Source organism: Nothobranchius furzeri, chromosome 18 (assembly GCF_043380555.1).
Source record: "Nothobranchius furzeri strain GRZ-AD chromosome 18, NfurGRZ-RIMD1, whole genome shotgun sequence".
Classification (NCBI taxonomy): Eukaryota; Metazoa; Chordata; class Actinopteri; order Cyprinodontiformes; family Nothobranchiidae; genus Nothobranchius; species Nothobranchius furzeri.
The window spans coordinates 43,577,207-43,589,202 of record NC_091758.1 but is presented as its reverse complement, the minus strand read 5'-3'; the positions used below and the strand labels follow the sequence as shown (position 1 = coordinate 43,589,202).

Sequence of the window (11,996 nt, the reverse complement as noted above, 5' to 3'; positions counted from 1 at the left end):
CACGCCACAAAGAAGTGACGCGACGGTCCAAACTCTAGCAAGCCGTCAGGCTGCAGCAGCGTCCGTTGGAAGCAGCTGCACATCGGTCTCCGTCTGGGTCAGGGAGAAATGTTTTAAACGAGGTCAAGCCGTCATGGATTCTGCTCGTTGGCACCTGTAATCCTTCACCTCCGACACCGCGCTGGCGGCGTTAGTCAGCCTGGAGCAACTGTTGAATCAGTGGCTGGAAACTCGACAAGAACCAGTTAGGATGCGATCGTTTAATTTACTGTTATGCAACGAGCCTGCAAGTGCATTCAAGTCGGAACGGTTTCAAAGAAAGCAAATAGTTCTCATCTTACGAGAAGATGTTAGAGAAAACTTGGTGTGCTGACGCATCAGGGCTGGGTGCGAGCTGACGTTTCTATACCGGGTTGTGAGTAGAAAATAAGCAAAAGGCATAATTATGAATGCCACGCTGCAAAGAGATGGAGTTTAATTATAAAAGATTCAGAATTTTGAGAAAAGTTCAAACAGTTTGACCTTTGACCCCCAAACATCTGACAAACCACCATTCTACACGATCATCAGCGCTCCAGTGTTCAGATAACTCCTGACAGGATGTGGCGTCACCGCGGATGTGTTCTTTATACTGTTGCATCTTACGAAAGCCGACGACAGGATGTTAAAATTTCACAAAATCATCTAAACATGGACACAGAAGTGATCCTGCAGACTGCTCTCCATTCACTCGAGAGGCTTTTCATGCAATTTGTTTGAAAGCTATAAAAGAATTTTTTCAACAGCCGGCGAGACTCGTCACGCGCTCGGATCTGGATCGCACGAGCTGGCTAGGAGACGCTAGCCAAGATCTGATAAACAGAAACAGCAGCATCACCGTCAAGGCCCCCGAAGAAGTTCAACAACAATCAGGACGCTTGTGTGCCAGGAAGGCCTTGCAAACGTAGGAGTCAGGCCACAATAGTCCTGATAAACCAACCCGGAGGGAAACGGGTGAAGGGCGGAACTGGAAACTCTTATCTTGTGATGAGGGAGAGGCGTTGGGAAGCGATTCGTCTTCAGAGGTTCTTTGAGGATTCCTGCAGGGGCAGAAGCAAAATCACAGATTATGTCACTGCTGATTATAAAAATGCCCGTTTTTAGTTTTAGGTCATTGGTAAGAATGACTTAATTCACCAACACTTCCATACATCCAAGTGGAAATCTTTATTGTGGCTTCAAGACCTGGAGAAAATATTAAGCCCACAGATGTGGCCCCGCCGCTTCCTCCTAGAAGCAGCATTTCCACATGTGTTCGGGTCAAACCAACCATTTTCCTCCATTTGGTAACGTCTGCTAGCAGACCAGATGTCTAGCAGCAGCATCTTTTGGACTGATTAGATTGTGTGGTGAAGGAAATGTCTGGTGTTTGGTTAAGAAAAACATTTCACTGCCGTTCTCCTGCTGCCGCTTTCTGCCTAGCTTACATCAGCGTGTGACGTTTTATTCATGGAAAGCATTTAACTGTACATGGACTCTGGAAAATGTGTCACATTTACAGGAAATATTGTGGATGAGGGCATCAACTACATATATAAATGAATCCCGTTTCCAAAGACTGGTTGGAGAGTTTTTAAAAATGCATTTAAAACCTACTTTGGCCACGAGGCAAAGACCGCCCAGGCTGTTCTTGGTGAGAGGCCACCATCTGTGAGGGCATCAGGGTCCACTAAGACAGAAATCACACAACTAAGACTGTTGAGCCACTAAAATGTTCTCACGTTTAGAATAAAAGAGCACAGATGCACCTTCACAACCGTGACAACCATACTTCCCTGATCAGAGGATCTGAATGAGCTGGTGGCAATGCCTTGTGACCTTCTTTAATCTCATCAGGCAGGTCTGCAGCTCAGAGGCATGGAGCAAACTGCTGCCACGTCGGGTCACATCACTGAGACTTTGCTGTCGGGTAGAGCCAGCAGATTGTTTCAGGTCGCCCGGCCTGACTGGACACCTCTGGGATTAACACAAAAGTGGTGCAGGCTCCTTAAAGGGGACCGAGCTAATGGAGTCCCGTTGTGTGATGCTCTGATCTGGAAACCTTTTTACTCTTTCATTTCGTCTTGTTTGTACTACTGCAACGGGCTCTTCACCCGTCTAAGTAAAATGTCCTTAGATCAGTTACGGGTAGTTCTGGTCACCAAGTCCTCCAAACACACCCACATCTCCACCTCCAGCTTCACTGGCTGCCAGTCAGCTTCAGGGTTCATTTCAAGATCCTGGTTCTGGTCCATAGGGCCTTACATGGACAAGCACCATCTTACATTGGTGATCTTCTCAGTCCCTACACCTCCAGCAGGTCCTTGAGGTCCAGTGATCAAATTCTACTGGTTGTGCAGCACCAGGCTAAAGGTCAAAGGTGACAGATCATCTGCTGCTGTGGCCCCCAGACTCTGGACCTCTCTCCCCTGAGCCTGAGATCAGTGGACTCAGTGGTCTCCTTTAAAAAGCAGCTGAAGACTCACTTGTTCAAGCTGGTTTTGGTGGGACCTCCTGTAGATACGCTGCTTGCTCGTTGGCTTCTTTTCCTGCTGCTGTTTCTGTCTCTTAAATTTTAGATCCTTTTTTTTTTATCTTGAGAGCCACTATACAAATGAGCTAATCCTCGTGACTGCAGGAGTGTCCACCTGTGTCCTGTGGCGTCTAATATAAATGCTTGGAGAAATCAAAGTTCACAATCCTCACCGTACTGCCCACTTTGTCCAGATGTTGTGGACGCAGATGTGTCACGGTATCTTCAGCTTTAATGATGAACTCATTCAGGATTAGGGTTACCGACATCATCTGGACCTGCAGCCTTTTTCTGGCAGACAGTAGGAAGGGGAGGTCAGGGGAGCCCCAGCATCTCCAGATGTGGATGATGACAAGGATGAAGCAGCAACAGCAGGATCACCGTTGTGGAATAAAATCAGCTGAGGTGTGACAGGAAAGCTGTGTGGCTGGGCCAGGAGCAGCGTGCTGAACTGAACGTACGTATTAAAGAACATGTTTTCATTGACTTTTCCAGACTTCCATCTGTTATCCTTGAATTGTGTAATGTTCTCCGTTTTTTGCTTCCGCTGGAGCTTTAGCTCTTTCTTTCACGTCTCTGGGTTTTATATTTTGACCTTTAAGTTGCTTTTGTACACTCGTTAATAATTCCCCAATTCCCTCGTCATGTAATGTTTAAGTGATTTTTAGGGACATTTCTCAACTCTTTCTAAAAGGTATTTAAAGCTAGAATGCTGATTTGATTTTTATTGAGCTTTTATTAACTTGTACAGCGGTCGAAATGACTCAGTGACTCCAGAAGTGATAAACAGCTGTGTTGAAATATCTTTGTGAATAACAAAGTCTCAACTCCAAAGTCAAAAACGATTTGTTTGCTTGGAATATCCCGCTGGGATTATTGAAGTATTGTCCAGTTTGGTTCAGTTGACTTTGCTGAGTCAGATTTGACAAAACAAGAATTTAAATGTAATAATAATGGTGATAAAAAGCTTTAAAAGGCCTTCAGAACTACTACTAGCTATGAAAATACTGGTTATTTGAAGTTTCGAGGGGGGGGAATCTGCTGAATAATTATAAAAAGCTAAATAGTGGTGTTTTATGTCTTAAACTAAAACAATCTGACGTGTAACGGTGACGTTTGGCCCTCCTGTTCCCTTAATTCCCAGCAGTAGTGGAGTCTCTTTATATCCCACCATGTGGATGCGGTGACAAGCCTAAACCGGTTCCTACGTGGATGGGAGGCCGGTTTCAGCTGGCTGCGTTGCTGTGGTAACGGCTCCTCCATAAATACTCGGAGGCTCCTCCGCCGGCTTCACTGGCAGTAACACCTCCAGCAGCGCGCGTCGCCGGGAAGGGGACCTGCTTTTTAAAACCCATCTCTCTGGTCTAATGGACAAACTCTTTGTAAATGCTTTTTAAGGTAAGCATCGTTTTGTTTTTGGTGCGTTTCCTACGTCATACTTCTGTTTAGTGGTAGATTTAGCGGCTTTAAAATGATACAGAACTACTACGTGGCCGGCTTGACTCGAAGCTAACGTCTTTGTTACAGCTGTGAAGTAGCTAGCAAGACGCTATCCCGCACTTTCAAGCGTTTCATGGGCAATATATCTGTTTAGTTAGATTTTATTCACGGATCGCTTATAAAATTGCCAGTTTCGATTACTTTTGTTTAAATATACCAAAATTCAATGAACGTCGCCTCATGGCATGAAAGCGCTCCAAGCGGAACCGGTATTTTACGTCAGTGAAATCCTAGCCGCTGATTCGTCAACGCTCGCTCAGTCTCTCGAGTTGAAGGCGGACCCGTTTCTGATTTGGTAAAATGGGGAGTTGGGCGGTGCTTAGATGATGGGCTTATTACATGACTTTTGGTGTCAAATTCTCGTGACATTTATAAAAGGGAATGTCGTTAATAAACGTAAATGGATGTCTGGATAGTCTTGATTCTCACAAAGAGACCAGTAACCTGAAGCACGAAGCGCCACATCAGTCTAGCATTACATATGTAATAACGTTTTTGCAGGTAATGATGTAATAACCATTTAAGATTTGATATGTTCTACTTATGATGTAATAACCATGTAAGATTTGATAATATGTTCTACTTATGATGTAATAACCATGTAAGATTTGATAATATGTTCTACTTATGATGTAATAACCATGTAAGATTTGATAATATGGTCTACTTTTATGTTTTTTAAGAATCCTCACACAAGGAAATCGCACTCCAGCTGCTCAGCAGGCCCTGGCCTTGAGTCCTACCTGAAGGGGTTTAATTTCACCGGTGAGCCGCCTTGGCCTCATTGCACCTGAGTCCCAACAGCTCCACATTTTGTCTCTTTCAGATCCAAGTAAGTGTCTTTGTTATCCCAAATGCTTTGGGAATGACTCGTCTTTGGACTGTAGGTGGCTTTTATCTCATGCTTGGGGGATTTACACGATCAATAGTCCAGAAGGCACTTAGAGGCTGTATAACAGTGTTTTCCCCTTTTCTTCCTCCAGTTTACCTTTGATTTAGCTAAACAAGTTAACAAGATGAATCCAGCCACACCAACGGATCTTGACTTCTCCTTCCTTGAAGAGGGTTTCTCTGCTCGGGATATTGTTGACCAAAAAATCAACGAGTCATCCCTGACGGTGAGCATCCTGTGCTGGAATGTTTACTTCATAGTTGTCAACATTTATTTTTATTTTGAGACAATCAGCAGGATGCAAACTAAACTTTCTCATTGTTTTCATCTACATGACAGGACGACAGGGATGCTTTCTATGTCTGTGACCTGGGGGACGTCTTAAAGAAACACCTTCGCTGGGTGAGGGCGCTGCCTCGCGTTACTCCCTTCTATGCTGTCAAGTGCAACGACAGCCAGGCGGTAGTCATGACTCTGGCATCTCTGGGAACCGGCTTCGACTGTGCAAGCAAGGTGCTTTTTATTGGAACATTTCCCCTAAAGCTCTTACTGGAAAATTGCACAGACGCATTTAGGAGTTCTTGGCTGACCGTTTGTTTTGTCTCCCTCCAGATGGAGATTCAGCTGGTCCAGTCTTTGGGTGTCGACCCGAGCAGAATTATTTATGCCAACCCCTGCAAGCAGGTTTCTCAGATCAAGTATGCATCGTCACACGGGGTCCAGATGATGACCTTTGACAGTGAAGTGGAGCTCATGAAAGTGGCCCGTTGCCACGACAATGCCAAGTAAGACTTTCAGCATTTAGGTGTTGATTAGGTCCATTTTTACAGCTTTTGACTTTTCTGTTAACCCTCCCGTCTCGTGTCCAGGCTTGTGTTGCGCATCGCTACCGACGACTCAAAGGCAGTTTGCCGTCTGAGCGTCAAGTTTGGGGCCACTCTGAAAGCTTGCCGAGGTCTTTTGGAGCGAGCCAAGGAACTGGGGCTGGACGTGATCGGTGTCAGTTTTCATGTCGGGAGCGGCTGCACCGATGCGGAGACCTACACCAAAGCCATTGCAGATGCTCGCTGCGTCTTTGACATGGGGGTGAGTTGCGGCTAAACCCTGCATGCAGATGTGAGTGATCACGGTTAAAAAAGGAAAACTGTACCGTAACTCTGATGTGCAGGAGGAGCTGGGCTTTGAGATGGACCTTCTGGACATCGGAGGTGGTTTCCCTGGTTCTGATGACACCGAACTGAAATTTGAAGAGGTAACAAAAGTTTGTTAGCAACGGAATTACAAGTATTTGTCCAGATAATTGGTTTAGTGTGATTTCTGCATTTAGATCGCAGCTGTGATCAACCCGGCCCTCGATAAGTACTTTCCCGCTGACGCCGGTGTGAGAATCATCGCTGAGCCGGGACGCTTCTATGTTGCGTCTGCCTACACGTTGGTGGTGAACATCATCGCAAAGAAGGTCATTATGGATGACGAGTCAGCCTCTGATGGTAACGGCATTGATTGAAATACTGTGTAAGAAGATATTTATCATATAAGCTCCATTTAATTAAAAGCTTTTTTTTTTTTTTGCAGAGGAAGACGAAGGAACCAGCGACAGGACTCTGATGTACTACGTCAACGATGGCGTCTACGGATCCTTTAATTGCATCTTTTATGACCACGCCCACTGTTTGCCTACGCTGCATAAGGTTTGTGAAATTCACCAGCTTCTCTTAGTGGATCTGGGTCAAAAACACAAAAGTAATGTTCTTCTGATTTACAACAGAAGCCGAAGCCAGATGAGGCCCTGTACCCCTGCAGCATCTGGGGCCCGACATGCGACGGTCTGGACCGCATTGTGGAGCAGTGTTCCCTGCCAGACCTGCAGGTGGGCGACTGGCTGGTGTTTGACAACATGGGAGCCTACACCGTAGCTGCGTCCTCCACATTCAACGGCTTCCAAAGACCCGACATTCATTACGTCATGTCCCGACCCGCCTGGTGAGTCCTCCTCACGGAGTCTGATTAATGGTGTCGGACAGCCGTTCCTAACAAGAATCTTATTGATTTTGGGTTTTTTAGGCTACATGTGCAGCAGATCTGCTCCCAGGGCCTGCCAGCTCCTGCGGAGGACTCTTCCCCGTTCGAGGTGGTGGCGTGCTGCGGCCGAGAGAGCAGCTTGGAGATGCCCACTAAGCCTTGCTGTGCTCACGTGGTTTAAACACACAGAGAAACACAATGTTCCTTAGAGCTAGCATTTTATCGGTAGGGAGCGAGCCGTAACATGTTCAAGGCCAACGACTTGACTGGAGAACGAGAGGGACAAGTGTCTGCACACATTTCTGTGTTCTGTTTAAAAGCTGGGGGTCGACCTTTGATGAAATGAGGCTGAATCGTACTGGAGCTGTCTGATCCGAGCAGGATGGGGCAGCGCTGTTCTAAAGTATTAATAGGGATCCATCTAGCAGATTCCTGATGACCCGGTTTGGTAAACAGCCCTGCTCCATCTGTGTGATGTCAGCGGTCATTCAGACAGTTGGTGTGGTTCAGTTTCTCTAATGGCTGCTATAATATTTATATTTTCCAGATCTCCACTTCTGTGCAGAACCGTTCTAGTGTTAATCCTCAAGATCGTAACATCTCGTGTTTTTTACTATAATTTATGAAGCAGGTCCGTGTTGATCCGTCTGCATGAATCCACTCAGCATGTCCGTAGCAGAAACACCGCCTGTTTGCAAAAAGTCTTAAAGATTAACATTTGAATCGCAGGGACTCAAACGCCGACTGGACCTCTCCTCTTCTCCTTTTTGTTTCCACGTTTTATTTGTATTATTAACCAGACTGAACCATGCATTTGAACTGGATATGAAAGAGACAGGATTGCACGCTCATATTGCTTTCCTATGGAAACTTTGGAAGTTTTGTATTTTTTTAATAAATAAAACATTAGGTGCAGAGCCGTGTGAGAGTACTTCTTTAGGATGAAATCTACGAGCATCATGAATCTCAACGCCCCTTCTGGTGGTTCAGGTTTACAGAAGCAAATTTCAGTGAAGAGTAACTGAATATGAATGTTAATGAGCAGTAACAGGAAGTGACCTCATGAAGTTTCACAGCTGGAGTTTAATTTAATCAGAAAGGTGGCAGATTCCTCCATAGATGTTTGTGTACTTACTATTAGCTATGATGCTGTTGCAGCTGTTGGCCTAAAGGGGGAGCAAGAGGATAAAAACAGGATTTCTGTTTACTCTTAGTTACAATAAATAATAGGGTGTTACTTTTGTCTTCTAATTTCCCTGTTAAAATATTAACTTTGACTTTCAGATTTTAATTGTTCCGACCAAAAACACTTAAGATCCCCAAGCTTAAAGGGACTTTACGGAGTTTTGAATTTTTATGATTGCGATTGCCCCCAAAAGAGGGAGCTGAGCCAGAAAGCCAGGCTCTCGATTTACCGGTCGATCTACGTCCCAATCCTCACCTATGGTCATGAGCTTTGGGTAATGACCGAAAGAACGAGATCGCGGATACAAGCGGCCGAAACGAGTTTCCTCCGTAGGGTGGCCGGGCTCAGCCTTAGAGATAGGGTGAGGAGCTCGGACATTCGGGAGGGACTCGGAGTAGAACCGCTGCTCCTCCGGATCGAAAGGAGTCAGTTGAGGTGGTTTGGGCATCTGGTCAGGATGCCTCCTGGACACCTCCCTGGGGAGGTGTTTCGGGGATGTCCTGCCGGCAGGAGGCCCCCGGGTCGACCCAGGACACGTTGGAGAGGTTACATCTCCAATCTGGTCCGGGAACGCCTTGGGGTCCTGCCGAAGGAGCTGGTGGAGGTGGCCGGGGAGAGGACAGTCTGGAGCTCCCTAGTTGGGATGCTGCCCCCGCGACCCGGACCCGGATAAGCGGAGGAAGACAACAAAAGACTTCTGTAATGTACTTGTGATCGTGTATTTATGTTAGTTTCATAAGTTATTAGCCATAATCTTCACGATTATATCAAGTAAAGGCTTGAAATGTCTCACTGCATGTAATGAGACTCATGTTGGTTTCACTTTTTCTCTCTCTCACACACACACACACACACACACACACACACACACCTAGCCACAACTGCTCGGGAGCACGCTGGCAGAATCGAGGCTGCCACACAGTCAGCACCACCAGTCCCTCTAACCAACACCAGCAGACAAGGAGAATAAAGTGTCTTGCCCAAGGGCTACGTCCCAATACTTGCACTTCCACCCTTGTGTCACACATTCCCATTCCTGTCCAGTGTGTAGGGTGTCCTGACTCTTAAATGTCGACACTGGCGCCACACCCTTTTGCATCCTTGATTTGTCCGGTGTTAACATTTAAGAAGTCGCGACTGATGACACAACGCTCACTGTCCCAATTCTGCTGTAATTTGCACACTTGCTTACTACGCACTCAAAGCCTTAAGTTCACTTCCACCAAGTGCACTCCATAGAGGTCAGCAGGTAGTGTGTATTGGGACCGAGCCTGGGTTCGAACCAACAACCCACTGATTACAGGGCGAACTCTTAACTCTTGAACAGCCATTGCCCCGATACCTGCTACACTGAGCAGTCATGAATTACCTAAGACACATTATGACGGTTAATGAGTAGCCACACATTTACAGCAGTCCCATCAACAAGAAGAATCTGGACACGTGTTGGATCGTTTCATTACAGCCAAGCCCTTCCTCTCATAGTGACTCCTGATGTACTCGGCAATGACGTGCTCGTTGTTCAGCTCCTTCCTGAACACCATGACGAAAGACTTAGGGGCCAAGTGACAGCAGAGGATGCTGTAGCTAGAAATGAGAACGGCTGCACCGCTTATAGCTGGTTTATATCTTATAGCTGGTTTAGATCTCCCCTCTAAAGTGAGAAACAGAGGGTGGAAGAGCTTCCAGATGATCATAAACAGCACCACGCTGACGGTGACTAACGATGCATTTTTGTACAAATCAGGCAACTGTTTCCCCTTGAATGCAAAGATGAAGCAAATAAAGCCCAAGACCGAGTTATAAGCTGCTGTGGCTACGAAAAGCCTTCGGTCAGCTAGGTCACATGGTACAAAACAGATTTAGGATAATCGTATACAATCAGCCAAGTCAAGGACAGACCCAACTGGATGCCCGAGAAGATGAAGACGACGACCAACGGCCGGTTCAGCCTCTTAATCCAGGCTCTAATCCTTACATCAAAGTTCAATCCCAGCAAAATCTGAAGCAAGTTAGCCAAAATACACGACATGCACACGGCAAAACCGAAGAGAGGGATGTCCACGCAGGATGTCTGAGTGGGTTTTCCTGGCAAGGTAAAGATTAGGGAGAAGTTGAACAGCAGGGACCAAAGCTCCCTCCAACCGACTTCACAATGGGAGTGCTACAGTTCAGTTTGATCACAACACCAAATGCAATGCAGACGATTATCCCAAGGGCTGCAAAAACGCAGAGAAGGATGGGAACAGGGTCGATGCGGCAGAGATAGTCGTCAGTTTTGTTGAGACACACTTTGTTTTGCTCATCTGGATACCTCAAGTATGAGCAGGGTTCACATTTTTCACCTGCAAAGGTAAACAACAAGAAAAAGTGAGTGTTAAAAATAGCACACCTGAATAAGCCAGAACATAAAACGAAACAGTGAATGTGCCGTATGGCTGCCTTTTCAACAGGAAACGTGTCGGACCGTTTGTAGGCGAGATGCTTCCGGCTCCACACTCCTCACAATAGCAGCACTGGCTGCCAATTTTATAGTCCAACATGTGTCCTGCGTCGCATGTTTTTGCACATTCAAAGGCAGTCACCTTAAATGAAGTGGTGGAACTGGTGCATCATAGTCATAAATTCTTTTGGGATATTTATAAATGAATTATTTATCTCACCTTCACAGATTTCATTTTATTAATTAGATATTCTGGAAGAACGATAGTTCCGTTTGGGCAATATTCTCCAACTGGTTGTATTTCTATGCCCTGACCGGATCCAGACTTGTTCCAGTATACGATATCGTACCCTAAACCGGGGTCTCCATCTTTGAAGTATAACGTTGGGGTGTTGACGGTGATGTTGACTTTCTGGTTTTCCCTAAAAAGCTGAGGAGACGAGTATAAACACGAGTAAACAGAATCTGGATTAACTGGTTTCATCATATCTTTTTACTAACACATTGTCTAATCTGTAGTTTTCTCCATTTATATAAGAAATAATGTGAGAATCCAAAATAACAACAAGCTCGCTGGATATTTCTTATGTTTCTGTCTGAATTTAAAGTTAGAATATGGAACTTTTGAATAAAAAGCCATATTAAATAAATCCTCCACAGGGTGTTTATAGGTGTGCAGAATCAATGTACAGTTAAGCTAAATTTAAAAAGATAAATAATCAAAATTGTATTTTGTCGGGCACAACCTTAGGTTAAAACACAGACAATTAAAAATGTAACTCCCAAAACAAAAAATAACAGCTCCAATTACACACAGACATTACCTGATGAGCTTGTGATTGGTGTCAATGTGCACCATATACTTTGGGCAAGGAACTGTGTACATCCTTCTCACTACACATCCCAGATGTGTCATTCGAGCAAGTACACCCGCACTGTCCACACGATGCATGGATGCATACAGTCGGTCCCACTGTACTCTATGTCCCTGGGCAAGTAGAGCACCTCGGACTACTCTGTACCCAGCATCTGGCATGTTGCTCTTAATTACTGTGATAAAATAATCTAGTTCCTCATCACTGCATTTACTGTATGTGGCAGATACAAATAAATAAATTTTCAGACATCCGTCTAAATAGAGTTGCTCTGGATACACCAAGGAGTTTGGTAATGACACTTGTTGGCAGACCCATTTCCACAAGGTGTTCGAGAGCCTCTCGCGACACCGCCAATTGTTGACGGCCACGAGAACCTCTTTCAACGTGTACCGTTATTAATGTCTTTTGATTATCTCTTTCCTGCTGGATAATAGTATTCAGATTGGAAAGAGCAGAAAGTATATCCTCTCCCTCCCACATCAACAATGTCACCTAGAGCACCTAATAAAACTAAATAATGGTGA

General features: G+C 45.3%; 1 protein-coding gene and 1 pseudogene across 1 annotated transcript; one reads left to right on the top strand and one right to left on the bottom strand.

Moving 5' to 3' along the window:
* The first annotated feature begins 3,751 nt into the window (after positions 1-3,751).
* odc1 (ornithine decarboxylase 1) lies at positions 3,752-7,378 on the top strand. The gene is made up of 11 exons (XM_015969159.3): positions 3,752-3,949; positions 4,735-4,883; positions 5,035-5,169; positions 5,283-5,456; positions 5,556-5,728; positions 5,813-6,029; positions 6,112-6,195; positions 6,271-6,433; positions 6,519-6,634; positions 6,712-6,926; positions 7,008-7,378. Exons 3-11 carry the CDS (start codon positions 5,068-5,070, stop codon positions 7,144-7,146), a joined length of 1,383 nt encoding a protein of 460 aa, XP_015824645.3. The 5' UTR covers positions 3,752-3,949; positions 4,735-4,883; positions 5,035-5,067; the 3' UTR covers positions 7,147-7,378.
* Positions 7,379-9,491: 2,113 nt separating this feature from the next.
* LOC129152356 (G-protein coupled receptor family C group 6 member A-like) overlaps positions 9,492-11,996 on the bottom strand; it is a 706,981-nt pseudogene continuing 704,476 nt past the window's right edge.